We start from the raw sequence: 20,465 nt of genomic DNA on the forward strand, positions 1-20,465 counted from the left end.
ACAACCTAAGACTCAAGTCAGACCAAATGATTCGCTACTGAGTAAATTCGTCCCCTTGGGACTTGCTGCAGTACTTTTCCCTGTCCTGCCCCTACATCTTGGCATGTGCTACCTATGATCTAAACCCATGAAAACTATTCCCATTTCACAAAGTCCAACTTAAGGACTCTCCGCTGAGCTTTTTTTCATGCTCCCCAAACAAATGTGAATCACAAGGCATGCCACGATCCATGAGTATTACTAGGACATCATTTGCCATAACATGTCTTGTGGTATACATACATGACATTATATGTCCTACTATTCAGTAAATTCATGGGGCCTATATTCATTTTTTTAATCTGCCCCATATTTAATAGAGTGCTAAATATATAAACTAGAACTTCAAAACCTTACGTGTGTTTTGTTTTTAACCAAGTGGTCACCAATGCCCTTGGTCAGGCCTATTTCCCAAGCCCTTCAAGGGGCCAAAGAAAAGAAAACAAAGGGAAAATGAGAACAAAACAAAAAGTGACACATAAACATTTTCACACATCCCCAATTAAGTCTAACAAGAAATTTTAGGTACTTGTATGATATTAAAAAATAATAAAGGTCAGTTAGCAAGGACTGACAAAGTAAAGGGCTCTTAAATATTCTTATCAATTGTAACATTTTCAGGATCCAGGCAAAATATTCTTTAATTTTAAAAATTTCTCTTTATCCGATTCAGCCCTTTAGACCCAGCAAGATTATTAAAAGGCCAGTGAGGAGATACAAAGCATGTCATCAGTATTTGGTAGGACCAAGGCTAAGTCAAGAACAGTAGTATCAGGCCAGACCCAGAAAGGCCACGACAGAAAGTCTAATACAGATTTAATAAGCAGGGGAAAGAAGCAAGTGAATTATCCAGCCAAGCTCAAGATAAGACTCAAGATAACACTTGGTAGAGTCCTTAAGATGGATCTTGTGAAATGGGAATAGTTTTCATGGGTTTAGATGATAGGTAGCACCTGCCAAGGTGTAGGGGCAGGTCAGGAAAAAAATACTAAAGCAAGCCCCTTGAGGACTAATTTACTCAATATGGTAAGATTCAAAACAAACTATAGAAAACAAGTAGGATATGAGGTCCTAGTGAATGAACTAAAATCAATACCCACAAGTTTCCAATATTAACATTAACAGACCATCCAATATTAACAGAAACCCAATTCAAGAATGTATGCAGAGGGCCTCTTTCAGCTTCCAGAGCTCAAAACTGAATACAAGTTAAAAGTTAAAAAGTTTTAAAAATAACAACTGGAAATTATGCCTAAACATGTTATAAAGAATGAACAGTAGTTGGGATAGTTGAACTCTAATCGTAGTGCTCCTTACATACACTATGTAACCTGAATAACTTAATCTCTCTAAGCATCTGTTTCCTTATCTATAAAAGAGAGATAACACTTCTACCCATCTCAAAAAAGTACTGCTGCAGATAATGTGAGACAGTATAAATGTGAGGTTATGTGAGGATATGAACTATTTACCTTACATCTCCCTGATATAGCTTAGCACTTTACCTTAGGACAACCCAAACAGCTTTCTAGAGCAGAACTGTCTTCTGAGACTATGTGGTCAGTGACTGCAGCAGTCAGTCCTTGGAGAAATTCCTACAGGTTAAATACTCAATAGGTTCATAGGAAAACTTAAACTATTATATAAAATTCTTCAGATATGAAAAATTGGTTACCTTTGTTTTGTGGTTAAAAACACAAAAGATCTACTCTCCTAGCAAATTTCAAGTATATAACACAGTATTATTAACCATAGTAACCAGCTACACATTAGAACCCCAGAACTTACCTTATAACTGAAAGTTTGTACCCTTTGATATGAGAGGTGATGAGACTGTGATAATCATTTCACAATGTATACATATATCAAATCACCACATCATACATCTTAAATATGCACAATCTTTATATGTCAAATATACCTCAATAAAGCTGGGGACATTAAAAAAAGAAAAAAGAAACTTTGGGAAAGCCAAGAAATGTACTACTAAAAAAAACTTCTAGAAGTCAACGAAAGAGTCAACATTACTTTAATATAAGAAAAAGTTTAAGCTCTTTAAGTTTATTTCTAGAGAATACACAAATAAAAAAAAATCACTTACCTGCAAAAAAAAGAAATGGCAAGTTGCTGAGTGTTTCTGTCACGTTAGTAAGAAAGCAAGCTATACAGTACAAAAAGACTCAGACTGAAACCAAGCTGAAGTGAAGCCAGGCTTTAGCAGTAGCACAAATCCTGGCACAATACTTAGATCAATTTAACAACAATTTAGAGAGGGAGCAAGACAAAGATAAACGTAAGTACAACTGAAGCAGGCTGATAAGCCATGCGGTGAGGGTAATTATATGGCCCATTTGCTTAGGACAGTCCTCGTTTATACCATCTGTCTGGATGTAATTACTAATAGCACTCTCTTTCACTCTCAAAAATATCCCAGTTTGGATAATAAATTATATGGCCATCCTACCCATAATAACAATACAAGGCTAATAATGTTAATGTTACAGTAAAAGCACAATTTAATTCATTTGTGAAATGGGAATAAATAGATCTGTACTCATCAAAACTTAAACATCTTTTAAGGTGAGATACTATGTGAAGTGTCCTAAACTCACACAAAAAAATATATTAGATAACACAGTGCTGTGATGCTGAAAATGCTGAGGGGAGGAGAGGGGAGACAGCAGGACTGGCAGTACCATGAGGCTGGAACTGAAGAAAAGTGCAGAAGCCCAGTCCTGTCCTGATTCACACTCCTATTCCCACTCCCCTGCCCACTTCCGGTCTGTAACAAAGTTTAATAGGAAATTCTTGTTGAGGGAATTGAAAAATTATTGAAACAGAAATGAGAAATAATTTTTTGATAAAAATATGTACTTACCACATGGTCTAATGAAAGCAAAAATAATTTAGGAAAGGGGCTAAAAGATTCACTAGTTGAAGGAAGGACTGTGGCAACTCAAAAAAAGGCAAAACTCACAGAAAAAGGCAACTCCCAGAAAAAGCCACCAGGCACAGTGGCTCATGCCTGTAATTCTAACACTTTGAGAGGTTGAGGCACGTGAATCACATGAGCCCAGAAGTTCCACACCAGCCTGGGCAACACACTGAACCCCCTCTCTACAAAAAATACAAAAATTCGTCAGGCGTGGTGGCTTGCAATTGTAGTCCCAGCTACTTGGAAGGCTGAGGTGGGAGGATGGCTGGAGCAGGCTGCAATGAGTCATGTTCATGCCACTGCACTCCAGCCTGGGTGACAGAGTGAGACCCTGTCTCAAACAAAAAAGGCAAAAGGCACTGACTGGGTTGAATGTTTCAATGCTCCATGATACTATAAAACATTTTCAGAAGTTTTTGGCTCTTCATACACAGATCTCATACTCCAGTCAGTCATTTTCAGTTTATAAATAGGTTGCATTTAAGGGTATATATGTGAAGGATATCTTTCCACAGAAACTATGTTAAGCTGTTTAACTTCCTAGTTCACCACAAAACCTTATTTTATCTGTATATAACTGAACTATATACAACCAATGGTGTTTCTCAAATGGCCTATGATTAAGACAGCCTCAAGAAGAGGGAACCCACTATAATAAATCAGAATTCCAGCATAGGCATGAGGTAGTCTGGAAAGTTATTTGGTTTCTATGGTGGTTGCTTTGAGGGACAAGAAGATACATGACTAGAAAGGATCTGGGAGAATCAGCTCTTATCAAATGCCATTAAAAAAAAGATAACAGCAGTTGGTAAATGAACTGGAAAAGCAAAAGAGAGAGGAGAAACTCCAGTAAAAAGGTTACTATAATTGTCAGGACATAAGGCCAGAAGTACTAAAATAAATAAATGCTAGGATCAAGTAGAAATGACACAATTTAAGTAAGAAATATTCTAAGTAATATAAAATCATGAGATGTTTTCCTAAGATCTGTCTCAATAATGTGCACAATGATTCTTAGTCATCTAGGTTACACAACCATCTTACTTTAAAAAGCAAAGATCCTCCCCCCATAAAAAGACAACAAAACCCTGCTTTATAGTAATTAAATGTGAGTGACATCCTTTAAAACATACAAAGAAATTTTTAAGGTGGACTTGGCAAAAGTAAAATCACAAAGTACAGGAGAAGAAAACAATGTATCTTGCAAGAGCATCACAGTAGTATTTATAAATATTGAGATTATTTTAAAAACTACAAAAGTATAATGCAAAACAACTATAAGACTTATCAAGCTACAAAGAGTTAAGTCATGACCCATATTTTCAAAGACCAATCATCAAAAAATAAAAGGTCAAAATAAAGAGCTTCCACCTACTACCAGTGTTTAGCTTTAGTGGTTCTCAAACGTCATCAGAAATCGTCCAGAGGACTTGATAAAACGGATTGCTAGGTTCCATCCCCAAACTGCTGATTTAGTAGGGTTGTGGCAGGGCTCAAGAATTTCCATTTCTAACAAGTTTTCAAGTTAAGTTAATACTGCTTGTCAAGGGAGTATACATTTATTTACTCCTTAGAGTAACTTCTTGGAACTACACCAGCTTTCTTTTCAGCTACTTCTTTCCCTCCTTCCTGACTATAAACTAAATGCAAATTAGGGTGCCCTAACCTTTTTCTGTTTAATATCTTGCTTCTAAAGAATGTATAGAGTGCCTATCTCATTTTGAATAATTTAAACTATCGTTATGTATAGGTAAACAAAGAAGAGGTAATCAAAATGAGAAACAAATATATAATGCTCAGCATGCTTTGGTGAGTTGCTAAATATCAAAATACCTTACACATACCGTATAAGATGATTTCCACCTACGTAAGAATCTTCCTTCCAGACTCCTCATTAATGGTGTCCAAAATCATTACTTCTTGGGTCTCTTCAGATCTACAGACATCCACACTCCATATATATATTAAATTTTAAAATAGAATTTGCAGCTAAAATATAACATCATAATGGCAAATTTACAAGAAGAGGTATTTTTCAAAAAAAAAGTTTAATCATGTCTTCCCTTATCAAAATAATATCCACATTTTCTGCCTCACTCATTCTCTGCTTTTATCCCCTAAATTAATATAAATAAGTGAGCTCTGTTCTTTTTTTTTTTTTTTTTGAGACAGAGTTTCGCTCTTGTTACCCAGGCTGGAGTGCAATGGCGCGATCTCAGCTTGCTGGAACCTCCGCCTCTCAGATTCAAGAGATTCTCCTGCCTCAGTCTCCCAAGTAGCTGGGATAAACAGGCATATGCCACCATGCCCAGCTAATTTTGTATTTTTAGGAGAGACAGGGTTTCTCCATGTTGGTCAGGATGGTCTCAAACTCCCGACCTCAGGTGATCTGCCCACCTTGGCCTCCCAAGGTGCTGGGATTGCAGGCGTGAGCCACCATGCCCAGCCTTGTTCTACTCTTACGTTATCCCTTCTTACAAGTAATCACAAACGTCAAAGCTAATTTTAATCATAAAACGCACAGTGGATATCATTAAAAGGTCAGCAACTGATGTGCTAATATGAAGAGACGTGCAAACAGTGACCTTGGAAATTAAAGAAGAATAAACACTAACATTAGCAAGTGTGTCCGGAACTTGCTTTGAGAAATTCTCACAGTTGTCTGTTCTTATAAAAATGGAATAAAATCTGTGTGACTTATAACATGACATTGCTTTACAATTCATTAGCACAGTGGTCTCCAAATTTGGGTTGCCCACACTCAACAGGAATGTATAATCTAATCTACTTGAGATTTCAGGAAAATATTAGAATTTACATTTACCTTTATCTCATTTTTTCAATTTATATTTTTGTGGGTATTTTTTTTCTTCTTTTTTTTTTTTTGCGACAGTCTTGCTCTGTTGCCCAGGCTGGAGTGCAGAGGCATGATCTAGGCTCACTGCAAACTCTACCTCCTGGGTTCATGAGATCTTCTGGCTCAGCCTCCCAAGTAGCTGGTATTACAAGCACGTGTCACCACATCTGGCTAATTTTTGTATTTTTAGTAAAGACAGGGTTTTACCATGTTGGCCAGGGTGATCTCAAACTCCTGACTTCAAGTGATCCTTTCCCTTCAGCCTCCCAAAGTGCTGATTTTACAAGCATGAGCCAATGCACCCAACCATATTTTTGTGGGTATTTTAAAAACATGTAACATTAGTACAATACTTTGAATGTGTTTATACATAATATGTAATATATATGTATATATACACATTACTTATATACAGCTATTTATTTAAAAATTTTATCAGGAAGCACATACTCAAAAACATATTTTTCTTTTTTTTGAGATGAGGTATCGTTATAATGCTGACCTCAAGTGATCTTCCTACCTTAGCCTCCTGAGTTAGCTGAGATTACAAATGTATGCTACCACCCTCTACAAAACCTGAAGCATATAAAAACAGTCTGGAAGAATATGAGTATGATAATATAAAAACAGTTTGGAAAAATGTGACAGTAGGGCCACTTTTGGCCTATAGAAAGTCATTTTCTTTTTTGCTGCGATCAGAAATGCTAATTGATTCAACAATGCTATTTGAAAGACTGTAGTTGGACCACAGGTCTCTCCTCATTTGCATCAAATCTACTAGCCATCTTCCTCAACTTGTAAATCTGTTCAGCAGAAGACTTAAGTCAGTATCTAAGAATCCTTAATATTTTTCATCACAGAATAACTTTTCTGTTAATTTTCCAACTTCCCCTTAACATTTACCTTTAAGATAAAATGTTTTCATAAGAACAGATATGAAAAAATGAAGAATTCCAGACATTAACATTTTTTTTTTTGAGTTCTCAATAGCAGTTCTGGAGACTAGAAGAGGTGGCCTACGACCTGTGTGCCCTCTACATTAAGCGATGATGTATCTGGGGTACAGAGACCTCTTAACCTCAGATTCACTCTCCCACCAGCTCTTTTGTGTTTTCCATTATTGCTTACTTTCCTGATATCCACAGATCACATCAGCATTAATCTGCTGCTTTCTAATGTCTTTTCTCACTTCTAGCCTCTTATGTACACAATGATTCTTTATTACTTCTCAGTTCTTTCAGGACAAGTCGATATGTATTTTTTCCATGAAATGACCAGATGCCTTTGTTTATCTTTGCAAAGCCAACATCCAGCTCACTGCCTGGCAGACAATAGGTGCTCAATAAAAGATAGCTGAACTGAAGTTTGTTTCTTCAGCTCTTAATTGTTTTTCTGTTGTTGACAAGTACTACAGTCACCACAGGCTCTCCATGGTCACTTACATGCCCAGGCCATTCCAAAAGTTTGATTTCCCAATATTCATTCATTAAACAAACATTTATTAGATGCTTAAGTACTCTTTAGACATTTATAGCCAAGATTTACTGCCATGAAAAATTTAATACATGCAAAACAAAAGCAACAAATTTAACAAACAATGTTCAATTTATCATTTGCTAAAATAACTTTATCTTTGATCTGATGCTGAAGTAAGTTTAGTGACAGTTCTAACTAGTTATGTTAAAGTCACTAAAAAACCTATGTGGTACTATTTTGGTAGCAATTATCAATTTTCACGAAAAAAAATTCAATTAAACAAAAACTGATTGACCACTTACACTATACCAAACTTAAAAGACAGTTTGTATATCAAACGAACGTAAGATTTACCATCCTTTTGAAGATTAATGACCTACATTAACATAGAGAAACAATACACACTAGAAATCAAGAATATGGGCTGCCTAATCTACGTAGCTCTGTTTCCTTATCTGCATATAAGGTAATAAGAGTAGATTCTTGGCTAATAGGGTTGCTATATGGAGTCCATTCCATAGTACCTGCAAAAGTGCTTACACTATGGAACAAATAGTAAATGCTCAGTAAGTGTTATTTTAGCATACAAATTTATACATTTAAGTCTAAGAAGTACTACAAAACTAAATTAATCCAGCATTTCCCAATGTGACTATGGGATCATTTTCCTATAGAACACTTATTAACATTCTCTGCTACTTTAGTTGTCTGCTGATTGCCATTATTTTCCAGAAAGAATTAAAGTCTCTGTTTTTATGGTATCAAGTTATATTAACTAATGAAACCAGGAAATTATGAAAATTTCAATATACAGGAAAGTACCTCTAATTTAACAAGAAAGTAACTGTAATTTAACAGACAGCAAGACTTCTCTAGTACCTATGCCCTTCCCTTGCCTTTGCCCTGCTTGTTCTTTCATAAGAATGTCAAGTGATCCTTAACTACACTGGTACATTTGTGCATGTAATCAGAGTCACCATTCACTGCAAAGCACTACTCAACAGATAACTTCTAATCAGGCTTTAAAATTCTAAACATATCCTCTTACAAAGACGAACACAATAGGTTTTATTGTGGGTCATTTCCAAAACAAAGCCTTTTAAAGGAAGTTTTATGATTTTACTGCTTTTATACTCTATATTTCTATGGCTTGAGAATCTCCCATCAAATATTTCTAGTTAGCAAATTATCAAAACAAACTGTGGTAAGCAGTCTCTGAAATGGCTCCCAATGATCCACACATCCTGAATTAATGCCCCTGTGTAACCGTCTCCCCATGAGAGTTGGCTGGACCTAATAACTCACTTCTAATGAGTAGAATACAGCAAAAGTGATGGGACATCACTTCCATCATTAGTCACAAAAAGACCAAGACTCCACAGACTTCTCTCAGAGTTCTCTCTCTCTCACTCTGAGACACTGAGACAAAGGGCTGAGGGAAGCCCATTGTCATGTTATAAGCTGCCTACAAAGAGACCTATATGGCAGAAAACTGATGTCTCCAACAGCCAGTGAGGACCTGTGAGAATAACAGCTACATGAGTAGATTGTTAAGAGGATATTCCCCTAATCAGGCCTTGAGATGACACAACCCCAGCTCAATCTTAATTGCAGCCTTGTGAGAGACCCAGAGCCATACGACCCACCTAAGCTGCACTAAGATTTCTGACCCACAGAAACCATGAGATGAGAAATGTGTGCTGCTTTAAGCCACTAAGTTTTGGGATAAACTAATATACAAGTTAAAAGTTAACCTTAGAAAACTTCAGCAAAAAATAAATGTATTAATCTTTTGGACACAATACCCCAGATCATTCAAAACACACTGTTCTATTTTAAAATACATTTCCTTCTTCTTTTTCTAACCCTAATTTTGCCTATTTTCTTAAGTGACTCTCCACAGATATGTGTTGTTAACTAAGCTTTCCAAGAGGTATAAAAATAATGACAAAGGTATTGTGAAGGCAGAATACCTAACATAAAGAATACTAAAATACTAGATCCAATGGACTTCTCAGAAAAGCAGGTCTTAAAGTTGATTTTGTTTTTTTTTGTTTTTTTTTTGTGTGTGTGTGTGTGTGTGTGTGTCTCAAATAAACTGGTAAGAAAACAACCTCTAAAACTACCTATTCCAGGTATAAAATGAAAGAGAATAAATAAAAAAAATAGAAAAAGGAAAGGAACAAAAAAAATGTTCATTCAAAGAAACAGAGGGAAAGGTAAGAACAGAAGACAAAATTCATACACACTAGAAATTATGATAAAACTTTTTAGTCACAAAACGAGCAATAACAATGTGAACTCCACTGCTATGCAACAAAACCACTAATTTCTCTTTAAATAATTTGTTGATCAAATATCTACACTTTACAAAATTGCACAAAAATTGACAGAACATGCAACCTTGAATGCAATCAACATCTCAATCTAAACAGGTCACAGATTCTGCACACACTGACATCTAACCTTTTTTATGCTGGCCCAGAAGACAATGACTTAGAGAGCAAAAGCTTTATATCCTAGTCCTGATCTGAAACACCCCAAGCACTCCAAATTCAGTTTTAGCATAGCCTTGGAAAGTTACCAGATATTTATTCTCTTATTTGCCCAAGTATTGTACACAGGATACGCTTTAAGTGTTACCCTCACTTTGCCTACCACCCCATGAAACATTACGGCCCCCATCAACTCTACTGATAATGATCCCCCTTCCCCTGCTTATTTATTTTGTTTAGTCTCCTTCCTACAAGCCCTATGAGAATGTTCACCTAAGGCACAGATTTTGTCTGTCTTGTTCCTGATTTATTCCAAGCAACTATTTCAGTATCTGGTATAATCAGATATTAGCTCAATATTAACTTATAGAAATAAAGAATTTCTCATATGACCAAAATACAAAACAGAGTGTACTAAAGAGAAAAGAAAATAATTTTAACCAGAATTTTCAAATGCTAAATATTTTTCTGAATTTTTTTTTTAGAAAAGCAACATTTCAAAACAAAACCAAAAAAATCACAAGGAATTAAGTACTTTAAAATTTTGGCTAAGGTTTCCCATTAAACTTATAAAGTTTCCTAGTGAAGGCCAGTAAAGGTCCATAAAAGAATTATTGTTTATTTCTTTTAAAAAGACACTTTAACAAGAAATACAAATCAAAATGCACCTATATTGAACTGAAGGCACCAAATTAGTCCAAGAACTGCAGAATTAATAATCCATCCTTTAAAGCAGACAAACACATCACAGAGTCCAGATCGGTGCTGTATAATAGAAATAAAATGTGAGTTACATACCTAATTTTGTTTTCTAGAAGTTACACTGAGTAAAAACAAGGAAAGTGAATTTTAATATTATATTTCATGTAACCCAATATGTCTAAAATATCTAATATTTTCAAATTAGATATTTAACATTATTTTTCTCAAGTAAGCCTTCAAAATTTCAAGTGTGTTTTATACTTTATAGTACACCTCAATTTCAAATGCTCAACAGCCAACTATAGCTAGTGGCTATCACACTGGACAGTGAATTTCTATATTCTTTTAGATAACAGTAAAATATAAAGGCATGTTGTGTTTGCATTTAAATATTAAGAGAAATATAGACAGATATCTTCTGTTTTAAATATTAAAATTCATATCGAAGAATTCTAAGCTCTACTTTTTAAATATAAGTTTTATTTAGTTCTCACTTTTATTATAAAATGCCTTGAATTCCACTGAAATTTTAAAGACTCAATAAGACTTCCAATAAAATACAAATTACACAGCCATTTATGCTTAATTTGTTTCACAGACTGGTAATAACACTTTGCACATGTGCATTTAATATCTGATAAAGGCTGGTGCATGCCTGTAATCCCAGCAGTTTGGAGGCTAAGGCAGGAAGACTGCCTGAGACCAGGCTTTTGAAACCAGCCTGAGCCACACAGCAAGACTCTTGTCTCTACAAAAGTAAAAAATTAAAAATTAAAGAAATATATCAAGATGAGGTAAAAAACATTAAAATAACATAATTCTAAGAATAATAATTCAATCAATGACATATTGGCTGTCAAATATCTGCAAAAGCTTTCTTAATTCTTTTATATATATTATGTACAATTTTAACTGCTTTTTCCTTTGAGGAAATTTTTAATGACTCAGGAAATGTGGATTTCTGCTATTTTTCATATTTAAATATTTTTGTAATTATGGGGTATTATAGTGAAATTTGCCATTGTGACAGTGTTAGGAAGTAAGAGGTAAGAGGGAGGTTTCAGGAGGTAATAGGGCCATAAGGGCCCAACCCTCAGGAGAGGAACTAATGCCCTTATAAAAGGGCAAGTTAGACCCCTTTTGCCTCTTGGCCCTTCTGCTTCCAACCAGTAAAGAGAAACTGTCCTCCCTCTGGGGAATACAGCATTCAAGGAGCCATCTTGAAATGAGAATCACCAAATCTGTCAGCACTTGATGCTGGATTTCCCGACTTTCACAAGTGTGAGTCAATACATTTGTGTTCATAATAAATTACCCAGTCTATAGTACCCTGCTACAGCAGGACCAGACTAAGAAATATATGGATATATCTATATTATATATTAATATATGTTATTTAAGTAATGATTATATATGTATATGTTTATATAATATTTTATATATGAATATATTAATATATAATATATGTAATTGGAAATATATTTGGTCTGTCCTGGGTTCCAGGCACAGAGATCCTAAACCCCTTGAAATTTCCTGATAGGTGTGAGTCTTTTGAGTTTATGCTAACAAAGTGATTTAGGATGGGACCCTAAATAGCTTCAGGATAACTGGTTACTAGAAAGACCAAGTAATTAGAGGGCTGTAACTTTCAGTCCCACCCACTGACTTCCAGGAAGATTGAGCTCTAAAACAACTCTGTTACAAGGTTCAGGATTGGAAGAGCTTCCAGGTGCTGGGAGGGTGGAGAGGAGGAGAGGACACGGAAGCTCTGTGAGCACTGCCCCATTTCTTTCCCTGGTATGATCCCGAGTTGTATACTTTATAATAAACCAGAAAAAGTAAGTAAAGTGTTTTCCTGAGTTCTGTGAGCCATTTTGGCAAGTCCCTGAACCTGAGAAGAGGCTCAGGTTTTGGGTTAAAACCTAAAACTGCAGAGTATTCATCTACTTAACACTGTATACACTCGGACTTGACGTGGAATTTGTTTAACAAAGCTAATGCTGTCATACTGTAAATGACTAAGAAAATGTACGATAATAATTTTAGAAAGTCTCTTTGGCTTAGAGAATAAATTACCTCTATATGTAAAAGTAATTTATCTCTATAAATTACCTCTATTTTATAAAAATATGAGAGAAAAGAAGTAATGATAATGATGTTGTGAGAATGAATTATCCACTCAATATAATAAAATGGCCCACAGTAAATGACTAGCTTACATTGTTTTCCAAAAATAGTAAAGTTCGTAATAATCCATCAATTTTACCTCACTCACGCTTCCTTATGACCAACAGAATATATACTTCAAATGCTTTTTAAGTTGGAGGCTCTGTAAGATAGAATTATCATATAGTCTATTTCTATTTATTAAGAAATAAATAAATTGATCTACTTAGAATCAAAAGTCATGATTTTCATATAACTGGTACTGACTAAGCTCTAATCAAAATGATTTTAATCAGAATAAAAAGCAGAAATCAACTGATGCAGAGACATTAAATATAAGACTGAAAATTTAATATCTGATCTAACTAGCAATTAAAAATCACTAAGTTTCTTAGCTAGAAATCACTAAGTTTCTTAGCTATCACACTCTCAAAGTGATAATCACGATGGATTAGAAAAGAAAAACTTAGAGACAATAATCTAGACACAAGATAACAAATACCTAGATTAGAACAGAAGAAGCAAAAAACTAGAATAGATAAGAGGTGGTGAAGAAAGGAAGAAAGAGGAACAAATTTTAAGAACACAAGAGCTTAATTTACAGCAGGGGTTGGCAAACTATAGCATGTAGGCCAAATACAGCTGGCTGCTTTTTGCAAATAAAGTTTTATTGGAAAACAGCCAAGCCCACTGGTACTTGTATTGTCTATGGCTCCTTCATACTATAGTGGTGGAATTGAACAATAGCGACTACATGGCCCACAAAAGCTAAATATTTACCACCTGGCCTGTATTCGTTTCCATTCATTATAGGACTGCCATAATAAAGTACCACACAGTGGATGGCTTACAGCAATAGAAATTTATTCTCTTACAGATCTGAAGGCTAGAAAGAAATTCAAAACCAAGGTGTGCATAGAATTATGCTCTCTCATAGGCTTTAGGGGAGAATCTGTTCCATGCCTTTTTCTTAGCTTTTGGTGTCAGCAGCAATCCTTAAGCATTCCTTGATTTGCAGTCACATAAAACTAATCTCTGCCTCCACTATCACAGTCGTCTTCTCTCCTGTTCCGTGTCTCCATATAGTGTTTTCCTCTCTTAGCAGAACACCAGTCATATTGGATTAAGGGCCCACAAGACTCCAGTATGACTTTATCTATCCACAACGACCCCATTTCTAAATAAGGTCACATTCTGAGGTGCTGGGGTTTAGGGCTTCAACATATGTTTTTAGAGGACATATTTCAACCCATATCTCGGCCCTTTACAGAAAAAATCTGACAACACCTACTTTAGAAGAATAAGAATGGAGAAGTAGGCCCAGAGGCACATCTGCACAATGAGAGATTTAAAATAGCACAACTGGGATTTTGTTTTAAACATACTAAGTTTAAAGCAACAGTAGTAGCGCTCTAAAAACGTCAGGCAGAAAGCAATACATATAGGTCAGGGATCTGGATTAGCTTACAGAGAGAGGAGTCAGGAGTAACCTGAAAATGGATGGGCATTCTCAAACAAATGTTTTGTATAGCAAGCCAAGAACTGATCTTTAGACAATGTCTCCGTTAGACAACAATGTTACTACAGACTGTTCACTGCTACATGACATGAGATAATAATGTAGAAAATAATATAATTTAGTATTATATAATCTGAAAGAGAAACAACTCAACAGTGACAAACGCAGCAAAGGAACTGAAGAGGCCTATGACCAGGAAATTTGGTTAGAATGAGACAACACTCAAAGAAGACAACTTTCATGGAGAAACTATGACAGAAATCAGATTAATAGGGGAAATAGGAATGCTTAAAAACTAAAGACAGTAGGTACAGTAAAATACCAGATTGGTGGCCTCCAATGAACCATATTTCCTGGTTATCTATATCCTTGTAAAATCTTCTTCCACATAGACTCTGAGCTTAGCTAAATGACTTGTTTTCGCCAACATATTAGCAAGCGTTGGCAAGCAGAGGCATGATAAACACTTGTACATGGGAACTTGCCTTCTTGGAACACTAACTGCTGTGCTGTAACAAAGCTTGGGCTAGGCTCCTGAATGATGAGAGGTAACATAGAAAGAGATTGTGTAGAATAAGAGGCTGTCTTAGATACTCCAGCCCCAACAGAGCTCCCAAGAGATTGCAACTTCCATAGTGACCTCAGCCCCACATCTAAGGGAACAGAAAAACTGCCCAGCTGAGCCTGGTCAATCCACAGAATCAGGAGAAATAATAAACTGTTGTCATTTTAAGCAACTATATTTTGGAGTGATTTGTAAAGGAACAATAGATAACATACAGTCAGAATAGGATACATGTTTGAGAAATACAATAACATGAGAGTGAAAATTTTTATAAAACCGGGAAGACTTATATCCAAATGGGTGGGGGGGGGACAGAAAAACCATGTAAATACTTATAGAGGGTAAAATTATCATGTTAAAAAAAAAAAACTAAAGATGTTGAAGATGAAGGCAATGAGCCACGCGAGGAAAGAGAAATTTTACAACTAGAAACAGAAATGCAATCATTCTGTTCTAAGCAAGGAAAACATTTCTACCTACTTCATCACTTTCATCTACTTCAATTCCACCATCTTTGTCGTCATCCATTTGTTTATGTATTGTTTGAAGAGCTTCTAGACTAAATCTGTCTTCTTCTGTAAAGCATGGTGGACTCAGTGACATGCAGGGATCTGAAAGAGAACAAAGGGTAATTACTAACTTGCCATACCAAAAATAAAGGCTATAGTTACTGTAATTTAAAAGAAAACTAACATAATTAAACTTCAGACTAAAGAGGCTTTAAGACGTCTAACAGAATATTCTTTACTTCAAAAGTATAATATATGAACACAACTGACTAAAAATAAATTCAATTTAATTATTATTAGCCAACTACAACCAGGAGTTATGCCAGTATTAACTTCAGGTTATCTAAAATCTCCACATGTTTAACCATTTCTTCTCATCCAACCTGAATATTTACTAATCATTGCCCCCCCACAAAAAAACAATGGTCTCCTTCCACTAAAAAAAAAAAAAAATACTTAAAAAAAAAATCACAGAATACAAAGTGTTCTGTTTGCACAATCCAGTTTAATCAAAATGATTCCCAGAAAATATCACCCAAAAAAAGGAAAGGAAATGTAGAATAGTCACGTGACCCTTTTTGTTTTCATTTTTCTATTTAAGATAATCCAAGAGTCTACCCATATTTCAAAATACATAAGTTCTTAGATTCAACGAACACTAACCAGATTTTTAAAAATCTTGTTCTTCATGTTATCTTTAATATACATTTATTGGTCAAACCTCTCCCTGTGGAATATGTGTGAATCCTCACATTTAGTTTGTCAAAAACTAAGTTAGAAAGCATGAAGCATTTTTCAATGGCTTAATATGAGACTGATGGAAATTACTTCCTCTGCACATAACTAGTAAACAACCTATATATCAAAATGGAAAAGGACAGCCAAAGCTTCACTTACACCCAATCTGGCTGACTGGTGGACTGACAAATTCTAGGAATTTACTTCTCTTTTACCAAGTCACTAAAATAATATTCCTTTAAGATGTCATCAGAACCACATCTATTTCCAGAAATAGTATGGCCTTAAAGTTGAAAGTGGTTAATGTAAGAGACGGGATAGACACAGTTTAGTTATCTCATAAATTGTTAGTCTATCATCTGGCCCTACTATGAATTAGCTGTCATCAGTTACTTGTGGACAAATTCCTTGTCTTTGTGTCTTAGTTTCAGTTACTTGTGGACAAATTCCTCGTCTTTGTGTCTTAGTTACCTCATCCTTAAAAAAAAGCAAGTAACAATGCTTACTAAGATCTAATGCAGCTAGAAGAGCCTAAAGAATATCTAATTCTGTGCTTGGGGAAAAAAAACTGGGAGAAGAGAAGCCAGTATTTGAGGCCATATTACCTAACATATTCCAATTACAGCTGAAAAAATATTTTGGTGATTTAACATTTTTAATAGTTTCAATTCAAAATCTAATTTTAATTTCTTTAGCCTTGGAAGGAAAGTAAACAGAAGAGAAAGAAACTATAAAAGTAGGAAATGTAATTATAAGTTCTGTGTGATACATGAACATATTTACATACAAATATTTAAACCACCAGTCAAGATTTGCTAAAAACCAAGAACTTACAGGCATAATGGTCTATTACAATCCCTGATTCACAAAACAATCAAGACCTGATATGCCCATAAGTTTGAATTTATCTGCAATTACTTAAAAGATCCAAAATAAAAGGTAAGATCTCAGGTATCAAAACAACATATAGTGTAAAGATCCATATATAATGTGTAATTGCCTCCAGCAGACCTATTTTTTACACATAGTTTATTCTGCTTAAAAAAAAATAAAGTGAAGGTGTTCACTCCAACTTGTATATAAGGAAGGGCCAGCATCTTTCACTCTGATTAAACAGGCTTTGTTGTTAAAGTCTGTAATAGGAGTCAAAAGTGAGGGATGTATAACCATAGGAAGCTTTAAGAGAAATTAGGAGCAATATGACTTGAAAAAGTCATATGAAAATAAAATTGGTAACTATTTACTTAAATAGGCATATTTCAGAAACACTTATTAGCTAATCTAATAAATACTGTCTCTCAATTCTACTTCAAGATGTTATTAATATTTCTCCATGAAGTCTTTCATAAACACTATCTCCTAGTGATCATTTCCTTCTCTGCACTCCATTCAATCTACTCCACAAATATCTAATGGGCACCTAACATGTGTCAGGCACCAGAAATAGGTGAACAAAAGAGACAAAAATCCTTATAAAACTTATATTCTACTCGGGACTGTGAACCTAACAAGATAGATAAGTAAATGGTATAGGCACGTTAATAGTGGTTAAATATTAAGGAGAAAGTGAAAAACAGATATGAAATGTCAAGGGATTTGACATTTTTGATTATATCTTCATTTTCTAATCAGTCTACCTAAGTCCTCACTTAATGCTGTATTTGATTAATCTTTAATTGCCTTATGTGTCATTTTTGTCCATATAACTAAGATTATGAACAGGACAGGGACCATGTTCCTCCACTTCCCACATAATACCCAGGACTTAGCTGAACATATTTTAAGCCTCTGATAAATTCTGTTATGTCATATATTAACCAAATCACAAACTTCTAGGCTTCTATCCTGTGCAAGGCAGTGACAGGCATTAAGAATTAAGGAGAGAGGAAGTATTCAAAGTCAAAACTCACAGTTTAGTGAGAAGGAGGACATGTAGACTCCTACAATGTATTATGTTAGGTAAAAGTTTTCTAGAGGTAAACTCGAGGAATTTTAAATCAACTGTAGTTGGTGACCTAGAGAAGAGATAAAAGCATGCCTAGAGGCAGCATCATGTGTTCAGTAACATAAAAAAATACACGAACATTCAGAAAATTGCAAGTGGTTTACAGAGACACCAATATACAGAAAACAAAATCAGGTGGAGATGGCTAAAAGGCTACATCTCAAAAAGCTCTGTTTTTCATACTAGAATATTTGGATTTTTATCTTAAAAACTTTGAGAAGCCATTAACAGATTTCAAGGAGGGGACTAACACAATCAAATTCATTTAAAATCTGATAACTCTGGTGACAATGGAAAGGGACGATGTCAATTCACCAGATCCCTCTGGTGACAGTGGAACAGGATGGTGGCAAGACTGAAAGACACAGCTGACACTCATCCTGGCAGCACTCTACAGACCATGCCTCCAAGGAACAGAAATGGTAGATGATGATTCTGCTCTAAGGTTTGGTGTTTTGCCAAGTTGGAGCAGCAGAAGGAAAGACAGGAGTTGAAGTTATGGCAAGAGTGATCCATTCCTTCACATAAAATTTTATTTCCTTTGAAGTATGACTTAAGGCTGTTACAAATCTAATTTAAAATAGCTGTGAATTCTGAACTCTATTACCTATTCTAATGTCTCTTTTCATTTCTTAGTTGTTTACCTTCTAGGTTAATTCACCACATGTGATCATTTTAGCTGGCCTATATTTATTTAAAAATATACAAACTGCTTAAAAAAAAAAAAGGTCTATGCCTATAACTATCATGATTTCAAAGACAACTGCTAAAATACCAATCTCATTTTCCTTTGCTTATATTTTACAGACACTTTCTTCAGCTACCCAAAATACCCCAGTATACATCATCCTCATCTAAACAGAATTCACTTGCTAATTTAAATAAGATATGGGGTGCCTATAATATGTCAGGCTCTGTGCTTGGTGCTGGGCACACAAGGCAATAACTAAGAAAAACGTCCCCCGCTCGTGCTCTCACCTTGTGTTAAATGCAACACGGTGTGACACAGCTTCTGATTTTATATGCTAAGCATTCTTTCCTTTCTCTGGATTAACAGCAGCACTTTGCACTGAGGGAAAAGGAACCAGCTCCAACAGAATGAGACCTAACCCAAGTCAGCTATCAATACATTATTAAACTCCACCTTGTTTTCCTGTAATTAGAGCCAAATGCTCAGTATGGTTCTAAAGAAATAAAGTAAAATTAATTAAAATTATTTCACCCATTAAGAAATATCTACAACAGGCCAGGCACAGTGGCTCATGCCTGTAATCCCAGAACTCTGGGAAGCTGAGGTAGACAGATCACCTGAGATCAGGAGTGCGGGACCAGCCTGGACAACATGACGAAACCCTGTCTCTATGAAAAATACAAAAATTAGCCAGGCATAGTGGTACACTCCTGTAGTCCCAGCTATTCAGGAGCCTGAGGCAGAACTGCCCAAACTTGAAAGGTGGAGGATGCAGTCAGCCAAGATCATGCCTCTGCACTCCAGCCTGGGCGACAGAGTAAGACTCGGTCTCAAAATAAAAAAAGGAAGAAACATCTACTACATTCTAGAAACCAATACTATTTTATGTACATCATTTCTTTTCTGCAACCTGTATGGGGCAAATGATATCTCTATTTTCCAGATGAGGAAATAAGACTCATGAGTAACTTGCTTAAGATGACACTCCTAGAAATGACAACTGGGATTCTAAGTCTTCGCAACTCCAAATCCATACTCAAGCATCAGTATAACGAACATAAATGGGTCAGTGTCACCAGCGTCAGAGAATTAAATACTGCTATCATAGATATTGCCAGGACCTGGCTAAGGAGCCAACTACACCAAAAAGCATAAAGGTACCCAATGGAAGGAGATCATCAGACACTTGCAGAACAATAGTCACAATCTAGAATACATATCTGTACTTCCTGCCTTACTTTTCCTTTAGATAATGTATCTCCACTTCAATTCACACTCCCCTTGAACAAACCATTATATTAAGTATATTATATTGTATTATAACTTTACCCTAAACTTGATTGGGAACATGCATTGCAGTAATTTTTTATTCTCAGTATCTACTACAGTAAGCGACATATTTGTTGAATATTTGTATTTGTAAATTAGAAACCAAAGGAATTCGCTTCCAAATACAATTCATTTATGTAGCAAATATCTAAATGCCAGACTTTAGGTTAGAAGCCAGGTATACAAAAGGTAAAAACAAATAAAATTAAAGATGGCAGATGCAATGACAGATATAAGTAATAAATATATAGTGGTGGCAAAACTAAGGGAATAGTCATGTCTACATGCATAGCAAGAAAGCCTTCAAAGATAAAGTGACATTTACATTGATTCTTGAAAGACGAGCAAGTGCTCTCTAGAAAGATAGGTACAGGCAAGAACATAAGCTGCTAATGATTATTATATAACAAAAAGGTAACAATAACTATCAATATGGAGC

At 35.3% G+C, this 20,465-nt stretch overlaps 1 protein-coding gene across 8 annotated transcripts in view; it reads right to left on the reverse strand.

The window, feature by feature from the left end:
• STIM2 (stromal interaction molecule 2) overlaps positions 1–20,465 on the reverse strand; it is a 165,768-nt gene that overhangs the window by 94,533 nt on the left and 50,770 nt on the right. For 7 of the 8 annotated variants that reach the window (XM_035293924.3, XM_035293923.3, XM_008993504.4 and 4 more), the window contains one exon: positions 15,235–15,365. In XM_035293924.3, coding sequence (XP_035149815.2) covers positions 15,235–15,357 — 123 coding nt within the window. In that variant the 5' untranslated portion in view covers positions 15,358–15,365. Of the gene's footprint in view, positions 1–15,234; positions 15,366–17,911; positions 17,949–20,465 lie in introns of those variants that run through there. The other variant, XM_035293922.3, reaches the window with a different exon arrangement.

Source organism: Callithrix jacchus, chromosome 3, assembly GCF_049354715.1.
Source record: "Callithrix jacchus isolate 240 chromosome 3, calJac240_pri, whole genome shotgun sequence".
Taxonomy (NCBI): domain Eukaryota; kingdom Metazoa; phylum Chordata; class Mammalia; order Primates; family Cebidae; genus Callithrix; species Callithrix jacchus.